At 32.5% G+C, this 26,425-nt stretch overlaps 2 protein-coding genes across 3 annotated transcripts in view; one reads left to right on the forward strand and one right to left on the reverse strand.

Moving 5' to 3' along the window:
- The window catches only part of LOC115890076, an 80,513-nt gene extending 64,387 nt beyond the window's left edge, over nt 1-16,126 (forward strand). Inside the window, exons 4-5 of one of the 2 annotated variants that reach the window (XM_030910203.1) lie at nt 11,722-11,874; nt 14,254-16,126. In XM_030910203.1, coding sequence (XP_030766063.1) covers nt 11,722-11,874; nt 14,254-14,276 — 176 coding nt within the window. In that variant the 3' untranslated portion in view covers nt 14,277-16,126. Of the gene's footprint in view, nt 1-11,721; nt 11,884-14,253 lie in introns of both variants that reach the window. The other variant, XM_030910202.1, reaches the window with a different exon arrangement.
- Nucleotides 16,127-17,502: 1,376 nt separating this feature from the next.
- LOC115890149 (low-density lipoprotein receptor-related protein 2) overlaps nt 17,503-26,425 on the reverse strand; it is a 159,243-nt gene continuing 150,320 nt past the window's right edge. The window contains exons 43-51 of the mRNA XM_030910308.1: nt 25,159-25,381; nt 23,953-24,290; nt 23,577-23,867; nt 23,233-23,415; nt 23,007-23,174; nt 22,647-22,893; nt 19,375-19,598; nt 18,989-19,088; nt 17,503-18,836 (exon numbers count right to left, since the gene is read on the reverse strand). Of these exons, the coding sequence (XP_030766168.1) occupies nt 18,740-18,836; nt 18,989-19,088; nt 19,375-19,598; nt 22,647-22,893; nt 23,007-23,174; nt 23,233-23,415; nt 23,577-23,867; nt 23,953-24,290; nt 25,159-25,381 (1,871 nt within the window). The 3' untranslated portion in view covers nt 17,503-18,739. The remainder of the gene's footprint in view (nt 18,837-18,988; nt 19,089-19,374; nt 19,599-22,646; nt 22,894-23,006; nt 23,175-23,232; nt 23,416-23,576; nt 23,868-23,952; nt 24,291-25,158; nt 25,382-26,425) is intronic.

The raw sequence follows: 26,425 nt of genomic DNA on the forward strand, positions 1-26,425 counted from the left end.
GATATGCTCCTTCCTTAGTCTTCTTATTAAAAGTTCGATACGAACATCATAATGAAACGCGTCTAACTTTAAGGCACGAGTCGTTAACCGAGTGGGTTAGTTACACAAGTTTTATTAAAAAGTTCGTATCGAACGTGTATCATTCAAAATTTTAATCTACGACGCGACACGAGGGACGAAATCCAAAGAGATTTGATTTAATTTAAAATGATATCCTCATAAAAATTAAAATTCAAAATTATCAGGTGTCTAATATATTACATTAGTCGACGCCGTGGTAACCGTGCTTGTTGATTGTTTTTGACTTTGACAACTCAATTATTGATGTTCAATTTTGTGTTAAACGTTCAGTTTTTTAGTAAAAAGCAAAAAATAATATTAATATGGGTGATTCTGATTCTGAAAGTGTCCCTTCGGATATTGAAGTCATTGTGCAAAACGTTGTCGATTCCCTACTTCCCGAAAAATCAAGACAAACGTACGAGCAAGCCTATGTAATATATAATACAATTATATACAATAATCAAGAATAGTAGTAACGAAAAGGTTCTCCTGGCATATTTTGAACATCTTTCAAAACATAGGAAGGCTTCATCACTTTGGGTATATTATTCCATGCTACGTTCAGTTATATCGGTGAAGAAAAATACAGATATTAATAAGTACGTCCATTTAATTGCATTTCTAAAAAGAAAATCGGAAGGATTTCGGTCAAAAAAATCGAGAATTTTAAGAAAAGAAGTCATAACTCGTTTTTTGTTGGAAACTGATGATAAAACTTATTTCCTGACAAAAGTATCATTGATAGTGGGACTTGCGGGAGCCTGCCAGCGCCGGCGTATCGGGTTAACAAATCTGCAGCTGCAAAATGTTAAAGATGAAGGAAAATGCATTCATGTCATTATTCCATTTACGAAAACAAAGATATCACGAGATTTTTTTTATAACGAAAGGGAATGTTGAAGGAATAAATATGGTGGAAATGGTTCGAAGATATATAGCTATGCGGCCAAGCAACACAGCGCATACTCGACTTTTTGTGAGGTACAAAAATGGAAAATGTATTAAGCAACCCATTGGCATTAATACTTTAGGGAAAATGCCGTATAAAATAGCATTGTTCCTAAGTCTTCCAAATCCACAACAATACACTGGACATTGTTTCCGTAGATCGTCTGCGTCGTTGCTTGCAGATTCAGGAGTGGATTTATTAACTGTTAAAAGACATGGTGGTTGGCGCTCTAACACACTGGCAGAGAGCTATATAGAAAATTCCAAAGAAAATAAGAAAAAAGTGTCATGTAATATTTTGGGTAACATTTCTGGCAATGATGGGTTTTCAACAAGTTCAAGCACTCAGGAAATAAATTTACTTTCTAAAAACTCAACTCACCTGTCATCGTCTGGAATTAATTTAACCAATTGTACTGATATTATAATTAATGTTTACAATAAATAAACGTATTTAGTATATTACTTTTTTTGCTTGTTTCTTATTTTAAAATTTGCGTGTTATTATGAATTCATAATAGCACTAGTACTATTATGAAAGCCATAATGACATCCAAATGACATTGTTAAATGTGTCATAATGACATTGTCGTAGATTAAATCTATTTACGACTTCGCTATGAAATCAACAGGGGAACCAATATTCAGTGGCGTAGCTAGCGTTAAACGGGCCCTGTATCACGAATTTCGCAGGGGGGCCCTGAGACTGAACGAAGGCGGGGGAGGGGGGGGGGGTAAATAAAATAAAAAACTTATCGTTTGCTCAGAATAGTTTATTATTTATTAATAACTTTTTCTTACAGGAATAAAATAAACATTCTTTCCAACAATAAACATAAATATCAAAACAAAGAACGTATGATCTTTGGTAAAATTATACCTACAGAAATAAAATTAATATTCGTTCCAAAGTGCAAACCTAAGGTATGTACCAGGATGTATTTCAGGAAAATATTTTAACTTTTATAGGGTGGCTCAAAAAAGTGTGAGTGGACCTGGATGATTTTTTTTAAATGAAACACCCTGTATATAATTGCATTTTTGGCTTCCTTTCAGATCACTTTACATAACCCTAAGATATGAATAAATATATTTCGATAGTTTCAGAGATATTAAAAAATAAATAAAAATATGTATTTTCAGCCCTTCTTAAAAAATTATTAAAAATACAAGAACTGTTCTGAAATCAAAACTATATTAGGTATTTACTTTAGATAGTCTGTTCTTACATTGTTATAAATATGGTAATCGTATATCATACAGGATGTTCAATATTCTACGCCAAACTTTCTAAAATATAAAATAATTTTTCTTTGTTATTTTAAATGGAACACTCTGTATATTATTTTTTTTATTAGATGGGAGTTAAAAAATGAACATTTTTTGTATTTAGAGTATTTCAAAATTTTGACCGGTTTCGCAGATACGCGCAGTATCATTTCATATGGCGCTTTCAATGATAAAATACGAGAGAAAAATAACTGGGTGGCTTTGATAAAAATTTACTGTGGAAAATGCCATATGAAATATAAAACCGCAAATATCTGGGAAACCGTTAAAAATTTTGAAATACTCTAAATACAAAAAATGTTCATTTTTTAATTCTCCGTCTATTGAAAAAATAAATACAGGGTGTTCCATATAAAAAAACGAGGAAAAATTATTTTATATTTTAGAAAGTTTGGCGCAGAATTTTGAACATTCTGTATAATTTACGATTTTCATATTTATAGCAAAGTAAGTACAGACCATCTAAAGTAAATACCTAATATAGTTTTGATTTCAGGACAGTTCTTGTATTTTTAATAATTTTTTTAAGAAGGGCTGAAAAATATATATTTTTTATTTATTTTTTAATATCTCTGAAACTATCAAAATATATTTATTCATATCTTAGGGTTATGTAAAGTGATCTGAAAGGAAGCCAAAAATGCAATAATATACAGGGTATTCCATTTAAAAAAAATCATCAAGGTCCACTCACACTTTTTTGAGCCACCCTATAGAAGTTAAAATATTTTCTTGAAATACATCCTGGCACATACTTTAGGTTCGTACTTAAACAAAATTCTCAAGTTTTTTATTCTAGGAGCTACAGATGCCCGACGCACTATTGTCGGACCCTGTATATGGATAACAATTTTATTTTTTATCCGTTTCTTGGCATCCGTTTTTTGGCAACCGTTTGCTGTATACACAGACAGGGGAATGCGTGCTGGCCGCGTGCTCTGGCTGTAGTTGATTCGGGGTTTCACTAAAGTATGAGCAAAGTTTGCATAATTACGAAAAAATTTGATGCTAACATCATATTTTGATTTTTTTATTGCTCGGTGGGCCCCTCAGGTTAGTGGGCCCTGTATCATTGATACAGCTGATACAGCGGTTGCTACGCCACTGCCAATATTTAGATAGTTCACCATTTCCATGGGATTTTTTTTGTTTCCAACTCTTTGGTTTCCAACTAGGATGATTTTTAATTAAAATTGATGTTTTACTGATTCAGCTTTTTATATTCCTCCACCTTTACCTCTAAAAGTACCAAGAAATTATGTCCCTACTCTCCTTGAAAAGCTTCTTTACTTTAATCCAAGTTTCGTAAGAGGATCTAATTTGCATTTTCTATGCATAGAAGTGACTCGTACTCACCTCAAAATATTCCGAAGTATTTGAGCATCTTAGCAGCTGTTAGAGGTTATATTAAAAACTTATCTCGTAAAAAGACGACCTTTCGATATTTATTCATGGAAACTGAATGATTTAGAGTGAAATTAATTGTTATTTGTTGGGTAAATATTAAACGAGTTAACTGTGTTATTTCAGGATACACGTTAATTGGTACTTTAAGTTTGTTTTTCATCAAATTCAAATTGGTAGGTCTGGAAGTTCTTGAACCTTTTCTTATGTATCGCAATTAACCAAAAGTTAATTATTTCTTTACTATAATTAATTAAAAGGTTACTGTGTTTAAATTGTTTAATTACTTAGGATATTGGATGGCTTATTTAAAAATATACTATTTCTTTAAATTCAAGATAATATTCAGTTTTAAGACACTCTGAATACATAAATAATTATTTATTTTTAAAATATTATTCACAAAGCAAAGAGAGGGAAATGAGAGAGCGAACAGAGATGATAGGTGTTAGGTAATAGCTTTTAAGACTATCGTTCGAGACTGCTTTTAATTTCTTATTTGGCGTATCTTTCTGTCCCATGATTCTTTTTGCTACTTCGGTTTTCTGTTTAATTGAATTTTCAGTGTAACCTTCAGCAATCGAGCTTGATCGCCAACCTCCATGTCGCTTTAAAACTGTTATGTCCGCTCCTGAATCTGCCAGCATTGTTGAAGAGCTGCGCCGGAAACAACGACCAGTGTATTCAATGGCGTTTGAGTCCAAGAAATTCCGCTATCTTTTTTGGCATAGCTCCAATTGTGTTGATTCCAACTGGCAGGGTACAGCATTGATTTTTTCGATACGTCAAGAAAGATCGCTGATGTGTCACATTGAGTGGTCGAAGTTTTGCCTACTTGAAATACATGTAAGAAATTGATACCATCTATTGGTTCCTCACATAAACTTAAAATAAAATATAGACTGAGCATCTCATTCATAAATAGCTGGAACATTCGGTCAGACAATGTCTTGTTATTGTTGTGTTATTGTTTTAGGTTATAACGAGTGCGACACGAGCGATAGATAGGTTGTCTCTGTCGTAACGGTCGTTCCCTGACGACTCTGCCGAGAAACACAACACTGTCTTTCATTTCTCAAGTACATCTGAACTCTCCGTATCATAGCCGGGTAATTTTTTTATTTTAATGAAGCTATAATTAAATTAAAAATATATCGTATCTAACTTTTTTATATTTTATTAAGATTTAGGACAGGTTTTTTGAATAAAAGTTTAGAAAAAACGTCTTAGAGTCCAAAACGGATAAAAATAATAAAATACACGTTATAGAAGAAATTTTATAATCGAAATTACGTAATTTTTGCGCCACAGAGTTGACGGCTTTAAGGTAGTGGATAACTCCAGGAAATAGGCTAGCAATGCCTCTGTGAAATTATCAACATGTTTTTCTTTGACCCAGGTTTCAAAGTTGTTGTAGGTGGTCTCGTATAAGTTTTTCGACTTCTGGGGCACTAACGTGGATATAGTGATGATGCTTTGGAACAAGATCTGTTTTTTCGAAACAGGTTTGTTTTTGAACTGGCTTGGAACAGGTTCATATGCTGTCCTGGACCAGTTCCAGTTCCAACTGTTCCAGCTATTTCAAAACACCGCGACACAAATTAGCATAGAAAAATAAATATAAACACGAGTGTAACTGGAACTGTTTTATTCATATGGAACAGTTTGAGATGTGAAACAGTTTGGATCTTGGAACAGTTTGGGACTTGGAACAGTTTGGGACTTGGAACAGTTTGAGACGTGAAACAGTTTGGGACTTGGCACAGTTTAGGACTTGGAACAGTTAATAACTTGGGACTGTTTGGAATTAAAATTCAACTAAATTTTTATTACAAATTTTTAATAGGAAGAGTTTTTTTAATGTTAACAGAATAGGTGAAGAATTTTTTTATAATAAAAAAGAGGGCTGGTCATGTTGCCAAATGCAATAGTTTTTTTGAAAAATACAGTGTAGGCAACAGTTCGGAGAACACTCTACTGCTACTGAAACAGGGAGAACCGAAACAAAATGACACCAGTACGGTATTAATTTACGTTTTGGAACAGTTTGGAACTGGAACAGGTTTATTGGAACAGGTATCTTTTGCAACTGGAACAGGTTGTACCCATGGTACAAAGAAAACAAGGTATGATCGATAGCGGCTCCAATTTCGTTAAGTTTGCGCATACCACCTGTGACGTCATACGCCATACAGAAAAAGATCCATATTGTTCAATTGCCACTAATAAAAAAAAGACCTAAAATATACTCTGTTTTTTCTCAGGTAAGATTTCGACAGACGATGACAGAAGAAAAGCAGATGACGTTCCATACCAATCTATTTATTTTACTAAAAAAGTTTCTAATAATTTTTAAGTTATCTATGGATGGGTTTAAATATAAATCCGTCATGCGTCGTGTCTTGTTGTTTTTAACCAGTTCTATTGGTTTATTTAAAAATGACAGATCGCATTTCAATTTTATTGGTTTGACGGAACGATGAATGACAAACGGACGCCGATGCGTATGAACTCATAGTCTTTAGATTTTTGTCATTTTTGACGCTTGTCAAAGTCTTGCCAAATTATAGGTTATAATTTTGTGTCAACTTTGTTAAATACCCTGCGTTTTGGAAGATGATGCAATTTGATTCGGTATTATTACGTGTGTTTTGTGTCTTTTGAAGTCAAGTGGAGGAAAAATCAGTGAAAATTAACTGTAAACCCAGAGCACAGTTTATGGTTAATACTCGCTGCCCAGGCAGAAAGTCTTATACACCAATGAAGTTGCCATCGATAAAGTTTGTATAGATAAGTGCATCTCATATATGGTAGAAGGTCAAAGCTAAACACATACTAAAAACTGGAGTAGCTGTAAAATATCGACATCACACGATAGGTAAATAATGGATTTTAGTACTGCAGAAAAATAATGTCAAAAGGTACTGGTTTAAAAAATTAAGATTAAAGTTAATTAATCAACCTTTAAGGTATAAAATTTGGTAGGTGTTATTATTAATAAAATAGTTTGCTTTATTTACCTATGTTGTTTTATTTATTCCTCAATGGAATATTACAAATTTGTATTTGTACATAAGTTATATTCATAAATATAATCATAAATGCGGGTATAGTTTCATAAAGCTTGAAAGTAAATAATAGTTTTATTTTATATTTTTTGGTATGTAGTGTCTTGTTCTTGTTTGTTTTGTATTAACACATACCGTTTTTATTAAATAATATAACTCGATTACATTTTTCAGTTTTATACAGTTTTTCACGATATTTTGAAGTAATCACTTGTCATCTTGTCAATCAAATTTTAAATATTTCCCTGCTATGCGTTCCAGTTGTACCAACTTATTTCGTTGTAAAATAAAATAAACTACTTTGAAATTAAAATGACAGACACATCTATCACTGTCAAGGATCTTCTCGTTGGACAGACTATAGGAAGAATCAGGACATAACCCCAAAAGTTATGTCAAATTATCGAGCTTGACATTTGAACAATTATTTTCGCGTTTATTGTGTCATCTGTTTGACAATTTGAAATTGGCGCGCGGAGCTTGCCGACCAATGGTGCCGTTTATCACCTGTGACGTAGTAACCAACCTGCGCAATATCATACCTTGTATTCTTTGTATCATGGGTTGTACCTGTTATTAAAAAATCGCTGTTTCGGCCATTACTACGTGGATAGCGCAGTTTCAGCAGCTTGTTGAATATCCAAAGACTCGTCATTATCACTCATTTTTTCACAAAACTTTGTAGGAAATACGGCGACGTTTGAACCTGACAGAACTTTGTCATTAAACAATTAATTACTCGGCTTTCGCCGCGTTGGACAATTTTGTGCCCCGTGCTTAAAACACAGTCATTTCGCAACTTGTTACATAAATAGTTATATTAATCTTAAAATATAGTCTTTTTCGAATGTCTTGAATATAATTTACGTTTTCCACAGCTCCACTTTAAAATTAATTCCGGTCCTGGACCTGATACCTAATTACCTGCGGCAAATTCAAAATGTCGCGCTAAATTAACCACCAACCTAATTAGACGGGCCCTAATTCCATCTCACAACTTAATGTAAACGAACCCTTAGTTATTGAGGCGTCGATAACGAGTAGGTGAGGTGTTTTCTGGGGTTCCCCCTTCATCATTCACACCAGGATACATATTTTGACGTTAATATTAATCATTTATTAATTTTCGATTATAAGGAAACCAGATTATAGTCTACCATGTTTGAAAAAAAAGTATATTGTTTTATTAGGAGTAAAAATGATACTTTTTGTAGCGAGGTTGTACGTTTGACATTACAGGGGAGGCACAAAAAGTCATTTTTACTCCGAATAGAACAAGCTATTTTTTTTCGAACGCCACAAATAATTTTTAAAATAATATAAAATAATAATATAAAAAGATTTAAAAGTAATACTTTGTCAAGGATACTATAGAGATAAGGATAGTTCGATTCCTATCTTCCTGCACTGTCACTTTTTTTACGTCATCTACTGACCGAGTTGAAGTTGGCGCTAAAGATTTTAGACAGTGACACTTATTTTTGCATTTGACGGACGAGCGCACAGTGCGTTGGAAGATAAATTTAGCCGGACAAAAGCGTTTGGTTAGAAATAAGCCAAAAAATGTGTACTGATAAGAATAAATAGTAGACATTCCAATTGATACAAAAATGCATGAATATTCTTTGTATTTCGATACATTTTTATCAACCAAATTTGGTCGTTTTCTGCTCAGCAAGGCAGAGATCATACGAAAACAAAATATTTACAAATGCTTATACATTTTATTAGAAAGCCAAATTATGTTGAAGATTGCCAAAGGTATGTACTTTTCTACTGTATGTATATTATTTGTTAAAATCCTTCGTGCCTTTGTTCTGCAGATATCAAACTTTCACTTTTTTTTCAAATATCGATATATTGAATGATGTAGATCTTTTGAGTTACCAATAGTTACCAACACAGGTAGTCACAGTCACAGGGAGTTCAAGTTTAACAGGTGAATGCCCAAAAAGATTCATTTCAATCGGATAGTATAAAAACAAAACAACTTCATCAAAAGGCACTGAGTTTAAAAAATTGTCTTAGATACTTACTATATATGAATTTACAATTATCGAGTGTTAAAATTAAAATATCTATCTTATTTATTATTTTCAAAATAAAGTATATTTTTTTAAAATAAATTATAGAGGGTGTCACAAGATTACAAATTAACTAAAAAAAAACTGCTAAAGAGTTTTTTGATATCATAATTTTATGTATTTGGCAATAGTTTACAATACGGTTTTTGTGTGTCATGTACGAATAATATCATAGTTTTATTATCTTGTATTTATTTATTAATAAATTAAGTTGTTAATAAATAAATAAATTTAACCATATAGTTGATATATATTAGACCATTTGCTACGTTCTTAGATTTTAAGTCCCAAACATTGCTCTTGAGATTTTGTCCCGCTAGAATAACCATCCGCCGCACTGTGGAGCGCTGGTCAGCCCGTGACGTACCGTAAAACGGGGTAACTTCGACAACGGGGGTAACTTCGACATGTATATTATAATGCTTTTTTTTCAGGTTTTTGTTGGTTTTCAGATGTTTTTGTTGTTTTTCAGGTTATCCTAGGTTTTTTCTATAGTTTTTGTTTTCTTTAATAATTTTTTTGTATTATAATTTTGTTTTATTTATTTACTTTTATTTTTTTTAGTTTGCTTTAGTTTTTCTCTTTGTTTCAGTTGTTGTGTATTTATGTTTTTTACTTTGTTCAATGAGTTTTAGTTAAGTTAAAATAAAGTCTTTTAAGTTCAGATGCAAAATGTGCTAGGTAGGTATACCAAAGTTTCTGAAAATAGATGACTGTACTTTTTTGTTTCGTTTGTCTAATTTAGGCCTATAAAACTATTCCCTAATGTTTCTAGTTAATAATTCATAATGAATTTTCTTTTTTTTTCGTGTCGAAGTTGCACCGGAGACGTCCAACTTCGACTTCATGTAGAATTAAGCAAAAAATAAAGTAAAAAAAAGTAGAAAGAGGGTTGGGGGGGGGGGAGTTGTTTGTTCGGCTATGAAGAACAAAGGCTTAAATTGTTACGACGACACATAAGTCACAGTTTTCAAGACAATAGTTTTCTTCACAGAGCACGAAATACAGCTGAAACCTGTCGAAGTTACCCCGTTTTACGGTAGCATTCCACGGCGAATACGACAGCGGCGATTTGATGCGATCGAACAATCCTTTAGAATATATACAGTCCTTGATACTTTGTATGTAATTATATATCGAGAAACTATGGTTACGGCTCGTTGAATTTGACACTTTATGTTAGTTTAATAACATAGATAAAAGAAAATAATCTACTATTAAGATAGATATGAAACTTAATAGTAAAATTTTGGGTCAAAGCGCCCCCTCCGTGTTTTTAGTGGAGACTACGTTTAACCCAACGCTTCGCCTTTTTCTGCTGTAAATGTTTTTATGTTTATATTTGAATTCAAAGGATTTATTTTTAAAGTTACAGTGATATATTAGTATATCAGAGTAACTTTAATAAAACATAAGAATATGTATATTTTACAATTTATTTTTTATTTATTTTACAGAGTTTCATGTAAATGATCGTAAGTCGACTGGCTGTATAATGAATAGACCGAGATTTATAGATTTTAAAGCGAACGAAAAAAAAATCAAACAACGAATACATACCATATATTTTTCTTTTATCTAAGATACATACCTTATCGACTTTGGAAAACACGTACATTTTGCAGTTTTGTTAGTTTCTTTGCAAGATGCAACACAACAAGAAAACACCATTTTACAGTTAATAAATAATATAAACTATTTCTGACTATGATATTTAAAATTTAGATAATAGAAAATTAAAAACAAACCAGTATTTGCAAACGCAAAATAAATTCACAAAATTTATCAGCAGTCATTGTCAAGTTGACAATATACAGGGTGTTTTCGAATTAGTCTAAAAAAATTTATGGTGTGATTCCTCATGTGTTCTTAAAACAATTTTTATATAACCATTGGGTCTAAAGTACTTCCTTTCTGATCTACAGGGTGTTAAAAATTAAAAAAAACGATTTTTTGCTTAACATAAATGGTACACCACTGCCTTTTTAAAGAAAATATATTTTTCTTTAACTGGCCATCCTTTTTCAACAAAAATTGATCTTTTGAGTTTTTCTTGTTCATCAAACGTTTGTCGAGAAAAAATAAATATACTTATTAAGAGCTCGCCTTAATTCGTTTCTAACAATTTTATATTTTTTAAATTAATTAGGGAAACACCTGTATATGATCACAGCAACCAAATAAACTAGTAACCTCTAAAATTATTTTTCCTACCACTAGCGACACACCGTGTTTTTAGTGTGTACTAAATTATTTTATCAAAATTTCACCATATGTTTCCAGGCAATGGTTTAATAATATTTTTTCCATAGCAACTGTTAAAAATGCCTTATATCTATCAAAAAATATAGTAGATAAAATAATACTTGAACCGCAAGGGTAGATTAAATGATACTTTAACAGCGAGGATAGGTTAAAAAACTTCATTTCTTCTCGCACGTTTTTTAATTGCTTCCATTTTTGAAAATGTTTGTATTCCTTTTCATAAGTTATTCGGGATTTAAATGGAAGTAGTTTGGATATGGCGTTTGTCGCCTCAGCCTGAATATCTGTTGGTAATTTACTTATTTCGTTTTGAGCCATTTCTGGCTCCAATTCAATCAGCAATCGACACGAAAGAGAATTAAAAAATATTGACTCAAAACTGACAAGTAAAGAGACAGCTTTATTTATTTGTCAAATTACATAAAAGCCAACGAACGCCAACCCAGCGCAATATTTTTTCTACTCGTAATAAATTCCTTGAAATAATAATATCTGAATATTTTTTAAAACGTAACTCGCTATGGAAAAAAATCTTGTTTTATACACGACAATAAAAATGCATTATCGTCTTGTATAAAAAACAACTATTTTGCTTTTAGCTTGCAGATACGAGAAGGGCGCTTGGGCAGAGTGCAACCCTCAAGGCCAGATGACGAGGACCGACAAAATCAAGGCAGGCAGTGATTCGTCCTGTGAACAGAAGAGAGAGATCACGAAAAAGTGCAAAACCAAGATGGCCAAGCCCACCAAAGGTAAGAAAGGTACCCGTATCGTTTTTGTTTTAGTTATATTTGTTTTATATTCATGATATCCATCGTAATTTTGATTTCTTTGAAGCGTTATTCATTGTCTCATTATTTTATTTATTTATAGTTAGTTTCTATTGACATTCACTTTTATACAGGGTATCCCAGAAATAAGTGCAGATATTTTAACTAGCTCGACCCCAGCAACACCGTGTTTCACAGTAGTGAAATGAAGTGTTGTTACGTGTATTGTTAAGTACAGTTTTAAGAGTGGTAAAATGAAAAAAAAAAGCTTTGCAATTATATCACTTGAAAAAGAGTAACGTACCTTTGCAGAACCTCTTGGGTGATGTGGAATTTTGCTAGTAGGTTTTAAGTATTTCTAATTGATGTGGCAACAGCGGGCGGCGAACAAGGCGAGATCCGGGAAATTGCGGTTTTCTCCACCACCAACCACCACCTCCACACAAGGGCATTCAACCTTTTCCAATATGGCGGAGATAGAAGTGCTTTATTTGGCGCGTATTTTAAACCCTGTTTTATTTCCAAATAGACATTTTTCACACAAATGTCGGGTTATTAAGATTACGCAATATTTCACTAATTTTTTAATATACAGGGAGTCTAAAGTTCTCCACATAAGTATGGAATTTTTTGTATTATTACTTTTATGAAAATGCCAGTTAGTTATTTTTATCAAAAGGTCTGCTTTCTCAGAAAATAGGTAGTGTTAAAATATTCAAACTTGAGGTAGCATATATAGGGGGTTCAAAATTATCGGAAAAAGAAATAACCAGAAATATATGACAGAAAATAGCAATATAAACTAAATATTCAATTGCAAACACTTACCTACCATAGTTTAGAATTTACTGAACGTTTGATAAATATATACTATTATGGACAGTATAGGAAGTTACTTGTCTTAGTCTTGGTAAATGCTCTTGGAATTATAAACTAGACTTGCTTGGATCAAAAAATATGGAATATTTTTTCTATGTTTGGCAGCATTACACAAATGGGAATAAATTTAAACTATAATAGGTGAGGATAACTAAAAAATATAATATGTGTTTCAAGATTTTATATAGAAAAAAAAACTAAATACCTTTTTGGGGGTTCGTAAGTAAAACTTACGCTTATCTTCGTTTTCTTTACTCTTTCTCTTTACATAGGGCATTGTCTTTGTGGTAAAGACGTCATTCCTTTTTTTTGCATAGTTCTTGAATAAAATATTGGATATTCTGAACAAGATGGATTTAATAATAAATTTTGACGTATGTGAGGGTCAATTGTGACCTAAAAAAAGATTTACATCCAGGCCATTTATATTTTCAAATGTCAATGTTGTCAATATCTTTCTGTGATCTTTTTGATGTAAAAAGCTTGATTCTTCTTCCATTATTTTACTTATAGTGAGGTAAGTGTATAAGCACTAGCCATAACTACATCCTCACTAGGGTAACAGAGGCTTTCGCGCCTTTGGTCTCTTTGAGGCTTATTTAATACACTTCTTACCCGAGAACTACTAGTAGGTGTGAAATTATCTCTTTTAATAGCCGTCAACCATTTTTTACGAAGCTCGTCATTTTTGGGGAATATAAAAGCAGAAACCTTGGGACCCCCTCTATAATTCCCGTGACAATTTGAAATAGAGCATGTAAATGGCATGCTACAATAAAATGTTAACCCTTTAATACCTATCTTTTGAATATTGTAAGTAACCATTATAAAGTACTATGCAGACTGGGGGTGAAGGCTTTTTACTCATTTAGGTATAATATCTTGATAAATACTTCTAGTTCTTACCTTAAAATAATTAATAATACAGGAGTACGACAAGCACAAAAGTTTGAAGTTGAAGTTCCCTATGTGGAATGTCTGGTTTGGATTTTTATTACACTCTTATTTTATCACAATTTTCTGATCACACCATGCACTGAACGCTAAGAACTAAACAAACGTGTTGCAGAAGCACAACAAACTAGAGATAATTAATTATTTTTGGTATGCAATCGGAACGAGAAACCACTACCGGCTTTTCAGTAAAGGTAAACAATTTAATAATGCGCTGCCTTCGCCGCCATATTTGCCTTGCCCATATCATGTTCATTGGCCTTGAGTTGAGGTGGTGGTGATTTCTCCCGGCGGCTCTCAAAATGTTGCAATTTTTTTAAACTTTCAAAGTAATTTTCAATTTATTTTAAAAATGATAAAGAGGTAATATGTTTCTTTTGACCATATCTACCATCCTTTAAAATATCTGCACTTATTTCTGGGACACCCTGTATATATGTGTGTATATATGTATATTCAACATGTTTTTCAAAAACTACTTTTTTTCAGTGTAAAATATTTTTATATTTTTTTTTCTTTATTTTTCAGCTGCCCGTCGTAACAGAAATTAAGAAACTGAAATCAAGACAACTACAATACAGTCATCATTGAAACACATATAGGTTAATAAAAAAAAATGAATCATTAGGTATATCCACTTAATTTTTACATTCACGATCAACCAAAAATCATATATACACAGAAAAAAATAAATATTGATCTCCTTTACCATTCTAAAATATATACATTTATAAACAAAAAGAACACACTCTTTGAAATAAACTATGTATAAGTTTAAATAAAATACGATTTCTTTTATACAGGGTTATTTAAAAAATCATCACGTTAAAAAAATATATATATCCTCATCTCGTATATTGTACATTATAACATTAATTTGTAAAAGAAATACAAGCGTTGTTTTACTTAAGCCAAAAATATCTTTTATTGTTTAATTATTGACACTAAAAAATAGTTATATAATAAGTTATAGTTAGTTACAGTTTAAGTATATAGGGCCTAAGGCATACATACATCACATAGACATATTATATCAAATATATATGATTAGAAAAAGAAAGATTTTAGTTTTTTACAGTTTCACACTATATATTTTTAATGGACGTGAAAATATACAGGGTGAGCCAAGAAAAAAATAATATATTTTTTTTCTAATCATAGTTTTTGGTATTGAATATTGAGTTAAACGTAAGCTTCAAAGTTAGAGATAATAAATTATTTTTTTTACAAAATACCATAATTGTGAAAATTTTTGGCAACAAAATTTTAATTTGTACTGACATTTAAAATCTCTCTAACTTTTGAACTTCTCTGTATTTATTACAGGATTTTATTAAGTTTTTTTTAATAAATAGAGAGCACATGCATGTATCATGTAGATATTATAATATCTTCTTGTTGTTCATTTGTTTCAAACACGTACCATATGATCGAGAAAAAAAAACAACGTCATGGTTGGCTTGAAAATTCAGATCGCTGCAGCCCACTTGACGCCGTTCTTTTTTCGATCATACAGTACATCATATAGGGTTATTGTATTTAAGGATAATGTGTAGGTGTACTTTTTAGATACTATACATACTCTGTTATACAGATAATTTTTTTTTGGTTTATTTTTAATCTATATGAAAATAACATTTTGATAAAAGCATCAGAACAATCGGTATAACAAAAACATACCGGGTGCATCTTAAAAGTGGCTCACCCCTATAACTTTTTTATTTTTTTAGATAAAAAAAACGAAATTTGGTATGTTAGTATACGACATAAATTAGGATTAATTGGACATATTCAATTGTTTTTTGTCACTAAAGTCATGCACTAAAATCAATTACATACCAAATGTCGCTTTTTTATCTCAAAAAATAAAAAAGTTATAGAGGCGAGGCATTTTTGAGATGCACCCGGTATATTAAACGGTTTTACACCAATACAACTTATTTCAAAAATTGGTTTGATCAAACATCCATGTTAAATTTATTTGACAGATATGTATTGATCCAACTAGAGTTTTGTAGGTGTACAATTACAATTAAAGGAAACAAACCAAAAAATCAACCTCTTGCTCATTTATTTCTTTTAAATTCTTCAATTTGATTTCAAGGCATATCAGAATGTTCATTTTCTAGCCATCAGTAACAAGCAAACATTTTTAGGAGTTTTTTTCGAATAGTAAAAACGTTTTTTAGTGTTTTTAAAATTCATAATAATTAATAATAATAATAAGATATATTTAATAGGTGCAGTTTGATGTGCATTTCTTTTCTTACTGGAGTAATCTCAGAATTTTACAATTAGGTAAATAAATCTTAATTGGAAACACATTAAGATAGGTCTCTCTCCGAAACTTAAATAATAACTGTTTCTCAGTGTAACAATTATATTAAAAATCTTCCAATAATAAAAAATAAAAAAGTACCATGGCCTTTTTTATACTAGTGTTCAGTAATCAATATACAGGGTGGCGCCTCTCATACGGCGCCGGCGGCGCACAGTAGGCAATATGTCCAAACCATAGACTTAAAATAAAATATAGACTACACTATTTACATCTCAACGCGGACAGACATTATTTTTTGTACACATGTTTACTTCCGGGTACAGTCGACCGAGCCTTTCTCATCCAGCCTATGTTGTCACGTCTTTAATATTATCAATATTTTTTTTCTTGTTATACACATATATTGAGATATTAATACTACAGTTTAATAAAGTAGGTTTTAATATTCCAGAGATGTATTAAATAGTCCTTTTATACTACTAAATTATAAGTCGGATACTCTTTAAAAAGGATAAGTTCTTTACAATATGACAACACCGATTAGAGGGGAGGGAGCCTATTCATTCATTTATTATCTTGTAGTACGTGTCGCACGTGTGCGGTAAGGCTTTGTTGCCGCTATCTCCCCGGCTGTATTAACGCATTTTCTTAGCTTGTAGTCCTTAAGTGTTTATTTTATTGACTTTTTCTGTTCAAGAACTATAAAATATGGTTCACCAGTGCCAAATTTGCAAGAAATTTGACTTAAATAATCCATTTAAGTCTTTAAACGACTTTTGACCGGTAATTTAACAAAAATTAAAGATTGTAGATAAAATTGCATAAAAAAATCCAGACTAGATAAAATCAGGAGCATTTTTAACTATTCTATTAATTGGTGAATCAGGCCGTTGAATCCACACTGGATTCACCAACTAAACATACAGGTGGTTTAGGAAACATCTATAACTTTTATAGATGGCCTAGGAAACAAAAAAACACAATTATAATATAAAATAACCTGTATATTTCTCTGACAACGCTACAAGATTTGTTCCCAAAATAATTATATTTACAAATAACGTAAAATACAATAAAAATCATTATTTTGCAACAATTTCAAAAATCTAAACAGTCCCTATAAAATAAAACGACTTAGTTTCAAGACATCTTAAGTACAATTTTTATCAGTATCTTGAATCAAACTCGTTTTAAATTTTTAGGACATAGGAGGAAGTTAACAAATAAAAATCATGGACATATAGATACAATATCAAAAAACCTCTTATATTAGGACTTACACAAACTAAAGGGAGGAGTTATGTGAGAGGAAATAGCATGGTTTTCCCACGAAGACGCGAGCGAAACCGAACTTATAAATATAACCAAGCGCATTAAAATTGTCATTCTGTTCTTAACCATTGTATTCATTGTATCTGTTAAACATACTTTGTGAAAAATAAAATTTTTTAAAAAAGTATTTTCGTTGTCGAAATCCATAATTTAGTTCTTTAGTATTTTTTTTTGGACGGGATGGAAATGAATATCCTTCAAATCTTCAAATCAATTAATCAAATTGTTGATATTTAATTAATTTCTTTAAGATTATAAACTTATTTGCACTTAATACAATTAAAAACAATAAAATTATATATTTCCTTCTATTTTCTACAGGATGTTTCTCAAATAAAAGCAAATGTTTTAGCTGGGAGTATATTTCAAACCCCCAAAAGCACGGCATTGGGTTGGTTTCTAAAGAAAACATCGTATTTTCTTTTAAATTGCCCTCTATATTTTATAAAACTTTTTGGAGCCGAATATTATGAACGGCAAGCGGTAGTAATGGCCTTTTATGTCCCTTAAGCGCAATTAAGGAGGTGAATTTTGTTGATGATAATAATATCTGTTTATATATTTATAATTATTTTTTTCCTAAAGTATTTTGATTAAACGAAAATATGTAAAAGTCGGCAACGCCGCTGTACCGTTCAAGCTTAATCACGTGACTAAAAGTTTATTGTTGGTATCATATACCGTATGATCGAATAAAAACGGCGTCAGCGATGGCTATGAAATGAAGATCGCTGTCATTTTATATGTAAAATTATATGGGAAATGTGAACGATGTTCATTTCCAAGCCAACCGGACGCCGTTTTTTTTCGATCATACGGTATAATCAACCAGTGGTTGTCAAAATGTGAAATGTTTTATTATAATTTTAGACTTGGTATTTGAGACGCACCCTGTATATAGGAGTTTTGTTAATTAAGATTAGCATATTTACAATAATAATTAAACAAAAACCGAATTTTTTGTTTTTACAGTCGTTTTTTTCAGAGCCGTGTGTTTTTTTAATTTATTTTGTTTTTTTCCCTCTCGAATGGCACTAACTCTTCATATATTTAAAAAAAAACACAAAAACAGGCGTTAACATTCTTATATCCTTATAATATCAATTTTATATACTCTAGAATATCAGAATTTTAATTTATTCATACAAAAATAGACTCATTTTTTCATTTTTTATACAAATTTTAGAAAAAAAAAACGGAATGTCTGCTAATGATATAAAGATATTATCTCATTTTTTACAAAATCACAGCTGATTTCTCTATACATATATAAATATAGTCAATTTTTACAAACTATATAGTGTTAAAGTCCAGTGGAATGTATTTTTTTCATTTAGAACGATATATATTAGTTTTTTTCTAGATTCATTTTTACCGTAGTATTTTTTGTCTCACCCTGTATCAGCAATCTTCCTCCACTAGTTTTTGAGTGTCTTTCCCCGAATCGAAGGTCACTGGATTCGTTTCTTTGTGTCTAACTTGGACTTGAGGCGAAGATCTTAAAAAGAAAATAAAAAAAATAATTTTTTTATCTAAATATGTTATAATTTTAGTGATATTTAGATTTAAAGATGGTTAGACATCAACACTACGTAGTTTTAAGAATGAGGTTTCACATAGAAGAAATGTAAATGGGAAGAACCATCTTACCTGTGAGTAACGCTAGACGGTGCTATAACTGCACTGGGTGGCTCAGTAAACGTATCAGCAGATTTCGTTTTTGTGAGATCAGAAGGCACTTCGTAAAGAGCTGAAAATAAAAGGAATTATAGATACACAAAAAAAGTGTTGTTAAAAAAAATAAAAAAAAAGAAATAGCCATACAGGATTTTTTTGGAGAGATGAATCCGCTACATAGGTATAGACATTTTTTTATTTCATTTAAGTTCAAAATAAGTTGTTCATATACCAAATATAACGATCACAGGTTAAATGACTTCAAAAAAGAACTTTAAATTCGTTTTCTCAAAACTATGTTTTGTGACAACATAGTTTGCTTCTGAGGTACAGATATTTATTCTAAGCTCTTGACTTACCTCCACTACCGTTGCCAACCATATCCGGATTGTTTTGTACCGCATCGTACATGGGATTATGGAAATCCCTGTTTTTGCTGTTGACAGGGTCCAGACTGTAGGCTACATCTAGTGGTTCCGGCGCTCCTGGACCACCCAAACTGTTGGCACCAAACTCTACGTTGGTACCCTGTCTGAAAGACACGCTTTGGCTGCTTGCCAAAGAACCAAGCCCACCTTTACCGCTATAAGAAAAAATATATTAATTATATTACTTAAAAATAGTTTCTTATTCACTGCTGGCAAAGGAATATTAGCAATAGGAGGTTTTCAATGCGATAAAAAAAGATGGTAAGGCTGCAAAATACACTGCAGTGCAACAGAGACGGATAAAGTGTCTTTTCCCTACCATCGTATAGGGGAAGTGATCATAGAAGTGATACGACGAGAGAGCCCCTGCGAGAGGGGGCGCCGGGCGGGTCTTTAAGACGCTTGTGTGGGGGCTACCGCCTACTAATAGAACAGAATCGAAAAAATAGAAACAGGACGGACAGTGTTGCCATTCAATTAAATCGAAATTATGTTGGCTTGTCAAAATCCTAAATCTTCTAATCCCATTATCTTGCCTACTTAATGAAATATTAAATAAAGTACGAAACAATTTTAAGAATGTTTTCTCTAGGCACATAACTTCTTTCTAAAACGAAAAGTAACATGCAAAACTTTGAAATCATTTCTAAAATAGCAAGTGCAATTCTATGAAATGGCAATACTGTACGATCTTCCTAGCAGTCGCCCCGACACAGTCGGTCGGCGGCGGCGCTTGACAAAGCCGCGGCTGTGACAAAGGAATTAGGCCGAAAAAAACTTTATAAGGAGTAGCCGAACAGGGTTGCCGGGTTGGTTAGATTATAATTCCATACGAGAACAAAATTCTCGGTAGATCTTCAACAAAAATTAAAAGTACAGAAACGAAATAAAATATAATATTTAAGTCCAAAATTAGCATTCCTATGTGTCGTAATAATAGATCACTCAAATAAAATACAAATATAATAAATATAACAAGAATTAGAAATAGCTAGGTATATTATTTGATATTAAAAAAAATATTGAATTAAATAATATTAATATATTAATAAAAACATATAAAACTATAACAAGTAGGGATAGCAGTCACAAATTAGTGTAGCAGTCACTTTTTACCTTTGTACAAATTTTGATCAGTGATATCTAAAATTAATTTCATTTCAATGGGAAAGCTGTAGCAACTCTCAACTCTTTTTTCATATTAATATATTTTTTTACGGGAAAATCACTAAAATATTTGTCCGAATTTAGGTTGTTTCTTAACTTAAATTTTGTTTTTGTTTACATTTTTTGGGGAAAATATGGGTTCAACTTTAGTAGATGAATGAAATAAAATCTTTTCAAAAGATATTAACTTCTTCGGGCATGTCGCCAATACCGCGCCTAATAAGGAGTAATAAGGATTTTTAGGAATATCTCTGTAACTCTGCAACTAGACAGAACGATATATACCTGTATATGTGTTATTACTAAATAAAATTTAATGAATAAATAATAAAGTCAGATTATACAGATTCCAACGCGGCAGTCGCTTAATTTATAGTCAAATAAGTCAGCTTTTTTAAAAGTGCTTCTATTGTAAAAACTAAAGACGCAGTTGAATATATCGTTAGATTTTTCTTTAAATCGGTAGATCGGTAGCTTACAGACGAAACTGGTAGACCTGGCAACTCTGTGATGAACTGACGGTAGTCGGAATAGCGAGGTGCGGAGGCGCGGGAAGGGAAATAAAATAATGGCGATAAATAAAGGGCAGGGAGATGGGTATCATGAGTGGATGGGAGGTGGCGGAATTTCCAAAATTTGTTATCTTATTGGAGTTTGTCTAAGTAGACAGTCGTAGTGGAAGTGGAAACGGGGAAGTTGTCCATCTTTGTTTAAGCATAGACTTTTTATAGGCGTTTCATTCCAATGCATGTAATTCCTATGCCTAGAGATCCATTGCCAATATACAGGTTTATACGTCTCATTTGACACGGAATATTGCAGCCAAATGGTTAGATTTTTACGAATTGTAAGTTTTGGGTTCATTGAAGGACTATTAGAGCTACAATTTAAAGTTTTTTACAAGATACAGAAAGTCCCAAATAAATAAAAAATATCAATCAAAGCAGTAATTTTTTAAATGGACCCCCCTGTATATTATAACATTTTTGGTTTCTACTTCAAATAAAGATAAATTTGATTAAGGTTTATCTCACCTAAATCTTGTAACATGAACCAACGCGTCCACATTTGCTAAATTTCTAGTTTAGCCTCTCATATTTTCAGGGACGTGCGCAACAGAATCTTAATTGAATATGGTAAACCGTCAAGGGTTAGCCAATATTTATACAACCGTATGTTCGAAAAAAACTGCGTCCAGTCGGCCTCCCGTCCAGTTGGCCATGACGATCGATGACATTCCCAATATAATTTTTCATATAAAATGACAGCGATCTTCATTTCATAGCCATCGCTGACGCCATTTTTTTTTCGATCGTATGGTTCTTAGACATAGAGAAAGATAGTAAAAAGCTTGAACTTATAGTAAAGTAAAACTTTTTATTACTTTCTCTATGTTCTTATATTGTTAATGGAGTAGAGCCAAGAACAGACTTGTCAACTAATTAAGTTGTATAGAGATCATACAGTGTTATGGGATATCCGCAGTCCCTCATTTAAAGTGAAATAAAAAAAAAGCATGATGCATGGTTAAAAATTGCAAAAAGTATGCATTTGGAAAGAGAAAAAGTTGAGAAAAAAATGCGTTATCTAATAGGGCAGTTCCAGAGGGAACAAACGAAATGCAAATCAGGTACTGGTTTAGACGAATTGGATAATTCAAAATGGTTTGCTTTTAAGTTATTAATGTTTTTAAAAGACAGAAACACACCACGAGAGAAACAGCCGAGGCAGGTATTGAAAAGGTAAGCTAATTGAGTTCAACTATATATAGATCTATCTTGTAGGCTATGGCGGACTTAAAACCGCTTTTTTTCTCGACTTTCTTTCTCTTTCTTCAAAAATAATTACGCACGCCGCTGCTGCTAGCAGAACCTCTTTCTCACCAAAACGATTCAAGATTACGAAAACTATAATGTGGATGGCTTCCGGTTTTTAGCATGTTATATGTAGCTTGTTAAATAGCAATGTTATATAACATGTTACTAAATGTGGACCCCCCTTAAGAGACTGTAGAAAAATGTAAAAAATCAACTTACAATGGTCGTTTCCTGATAAAGAACCACACTCCGGTGGCGGCACCAAGAATCAGTAAAATGACAACGATGGGTACAACTACGGCAGTTGTAGCGCTTCCTCCGGCACTGCTTCCATGAGCAACAAGGATGTCACAGAATCTACCCTCGTAATTAGGCAAACACTCGCACAGTAGACCATCGGTTTCATCTTGCCTACATAGTCCTCCATTTTGACATTCGCATACTCTGGGTAACGCCCTTTCTTGTTCTTAAAAAATAATTTTTTTTAAATAGAAAAAAAAATTAGAAAATTCATAAAGCTAAAATATCGGAAGGGTAAGACAATAAGGGTAAGTAAAATATTAAATTAATATTTCTTACCTATTGGTGCATCGCAAATTATCTCAGCCTTGGTTTTGTGCGTTGGCATTATCGAAGAATCCGGGCATGAACATCTATGTCCATTAGGAACAATAAGGCACAGATGAGAGCATTGGTTGTTCTTACAAGGATTGGGTAGAAATACGTTGTATTTCTGATCGTGCAACACTGGAATTAATAATTTATATTTAGTACACATTATATTAATAAATTATTAAGTACCTACCTTTAACACTAGATGGCCGCAGGAGGTCTCTTTGTACCACCACGGGTACTCCGCGACCGAATTTATCTTGTTTGATCACCTCACCGCTATCTTTGGTCACCCAGTATAAGTTGCTCTCGAAAACGTCCAAGGAAATAGGGTGCTTCAGCATTAATCCTCTCAATATCACTTTTCTCATTGAACCTATGGGAAAAAATCCTAATTAAACCATAATATCAAACCAATTTTTCCTTTCTTTAGTGGCATGGTTCAATATTTTGGGCGTGCACAAGCTAGTTGCTTGACAAAAAATTTCTTCAGTCTCTCTCATCACTATTTAAATCATGTTGTTCTAAGATACTTACCATCAGGTTTCATGGATTCGATGGTATTCAGCTTGGTATCCACCCAGTACAGCATATGACCCATGTTGTAGTCAATCGCCAGGCCGCTGGGGTGTCTGATGTCGTCCGTGATCAGTGGTCTCCGTTTGGAGCCGTCCATCCAAGACATTTCTATCTTTGGGGCAGAACCCGCGTCGCTCCAGAACATTCTGCCTAGTTGTGGGTCCAAAACCAGAGATGTTGGACTTTCCAGACCAACGTTTACCAGAGCTCTTCTGTATCTACCGTCCGTTTTGGCTACCATGACTCTACCTAAAGAAATAAAGACACAAATAATTAAATAATATCAATTAGGTAATTTTCGGGGACATACTGCAGATATTTTTTTTTAATTTACCTTTTGGTTTGGATCCAGTTCTATCCGTTTCAGTCCAATAAATATTATCACCGATCCAATCCACCGCGATTGCTGTTGGTTTGGAATTGGCCTTCATTTCCAGGTCTTGGGAGAATCCAGTCTTGACCTTCCCATCCAGGGCCGACGGTAGGTAACTTCTTTTAATCGTTTTGTAGTAGGAATCCGCCCAGAATACCATCCTGGTGCTGGGATTGTAATCCACAGCTTCGATGCGTTTCTCCTCCAGGATGACACCCTTTTCATCTTTCATGACCAAGTTGAGGGCTCGAATTTCAGGTCCGTTGGCGAAGAGTAACTCAGTGTTCTCCAGTATAGCTCTAAAAAGCATTTCAAATTAGTAATTTTCTTATACAGGGTGGACATATACAGAAAAATTAAGGTCGCTGTAATTTTACATGTAAAATCGTTTGAAAACCCGTTATTTTTAATAGCAGCTAAAATTGCAACTGTTATTTATACAGGGTGGCGCGCCCAATTCGTCTCGGTAGATTATAGGAAAACGGAAAGATTTGGTATCTCGGAAACCGTAGTAGATACGAAGATGGTTAAATTGGGGCAAAGTTGCGATTTGGGATGTTCACCAAGAAGCAATCAAAAAAGTTTTAAAAATTTCAAGGATTTTTTAGTTTTTTGGAAAAAACGGATTTTTTTGAAAATCAATTTCATTTTTTTCTGTCGTTAGTTTTTAGAAAATCAAAAAAATAATTGCACATTCTCATAGCCACTTTATCAGGGCTATCTGATAGTATTTTTAGATTTTCAAATTAGCTGATAATTTGTGAGATACAGAGGCCAACTTAATTTTTTTAAATACGGACCTGCATTTTTTATTTCAGTTTTTGAAAGAACTCGGTCCTCTGAGTACAATGATATGCCACACTTGATACTTTTTTTTTGTTTTAGGTAGCTTAACAATAACAAAACTATTTAATTGTTATTTAAAATAATTTCAAATCCGGCTCTGGTTTTTTAATTTATTTAATCTGATTACATTCATCACAACAATATTGATCAACGCTAATTAACATTGAATAAAAAAAATCTATAAAATTGTTTCGGACATTTGAAATCAATACATTTCAACATTAAGAGTACGAAAACAATTAACAAGTAATAAAAAACAATTAAAGAGTACCTACAAAATGCATTCGGAAGTATAAGAAGAAGAGCATTCAACTAACGTACCTACAAACTCCGGATAGTAGATCGGATAACATGAATCCAGGCTTACAAGAGCACGAATAAGTACCATTCAAGTTGGAACAAACTTGCGAGCAATGATGCGTGCCTGTCGCACATTCGTCGATATCATCGCAATGTTTTCTATTATCCTTCGCTATTATGTAACCATTGAAACAAGTACAGATGTATCCACCTCCTGTTAGATTTAAGCAACTGTGGTCACAACCTAAACCAAAAAAATATATAAGTTTTTTATTCATATAAGTAAAATTTCTGTAAGAATAGTAAACAGTTATAAAAGTGAGTAAACAAAGATAATTCTCCTTAGTTCTACCACAGATTATACAGATTATAATCTTTGTTTTTTCTTTATTGTTTTTCATGGTTCCAATTTTCGGAATCGGGCACTAGTTAGGTGACTAGTTTGCGCACATAGCACGCCCACTTATGGCCTCTAAAATTGTGCACAGCGTCTGACCGGCACAGTTATTAGAGAGATATCGGAAAACCGAATAGCGTCATCCAGTATTTACGCGTACCTTATCATGGTTACGATATGCGCGAGTCAATTTTTAACGCAACACCCGCTAATAACGTTACCGCCTGACGTAATAACCTCTGATAACGTTTAAAAATTGCTTAAATGGGCATGTGCGGGTATTTGACAACCGGAGCCGGCCGACGAGATTTTTTATTTTAGGTTATGTTTGAATTGTTTTGAATTATTGCTTTAGTTTTATTAGGTAATTTGATATTTAAGTAGCTGGGATTAGTTTTAATTAAATAAATATGGCCCAAAATATGAATTCCACCTCTTCCCATACTAAAGAACCTATAAAGAGTCTTAGGTTTACGGCAGATGACGACTTAGCCCTTCTAAGAGGATTTGTTGCTTGTTGCCCTAAATCCACTGGCAGACGTTGAACAGTAAAGCACTTTAGCCCTTTAGTTTTAAAATACCTAGTAAACAAAACAATTTCAATGTTTTAAATTCAAAGTTAGGTTAAGTTTAAATGGCGGACGTGACGCGATCAGAATTCTTTCCGATCCGATAACTATAAATGAAGAGAATTAATACCACCTCACGTAAAGGAAATAACACCTGGCCTTATTAACGTCCATGCACGCTATTCGGTTTAGCGATATCTCTCTATATGTTTTGAATTATTGCTTTAGTTTTATTAGGAAATTTGATATTTAAGTAGCTGGGATCGTTTTAAAAATAATTTTCGGCCCAAAATATGGATTCCACCTCTTCCAATCTGTAGAA

The sequence above is a fragment of the Sitophilus oryzae genome, unplaced genomic scaffold (genome assembly GCF_002938485.1).
Source record: "Sitophilus oryzae breed Bouriz unplaced genomic scaffold, Soryzae_2.0 scaffold_85_pilon_pilon, whole genome shotgun sequence".
In the NCBI taxonomy this organism is placed as follows: Eukaryota; Metazoa; Arthropoda; class Insecta; order Coleoptera; family Curculionidae; genus Sitophilus; species Sitophilus oryzae.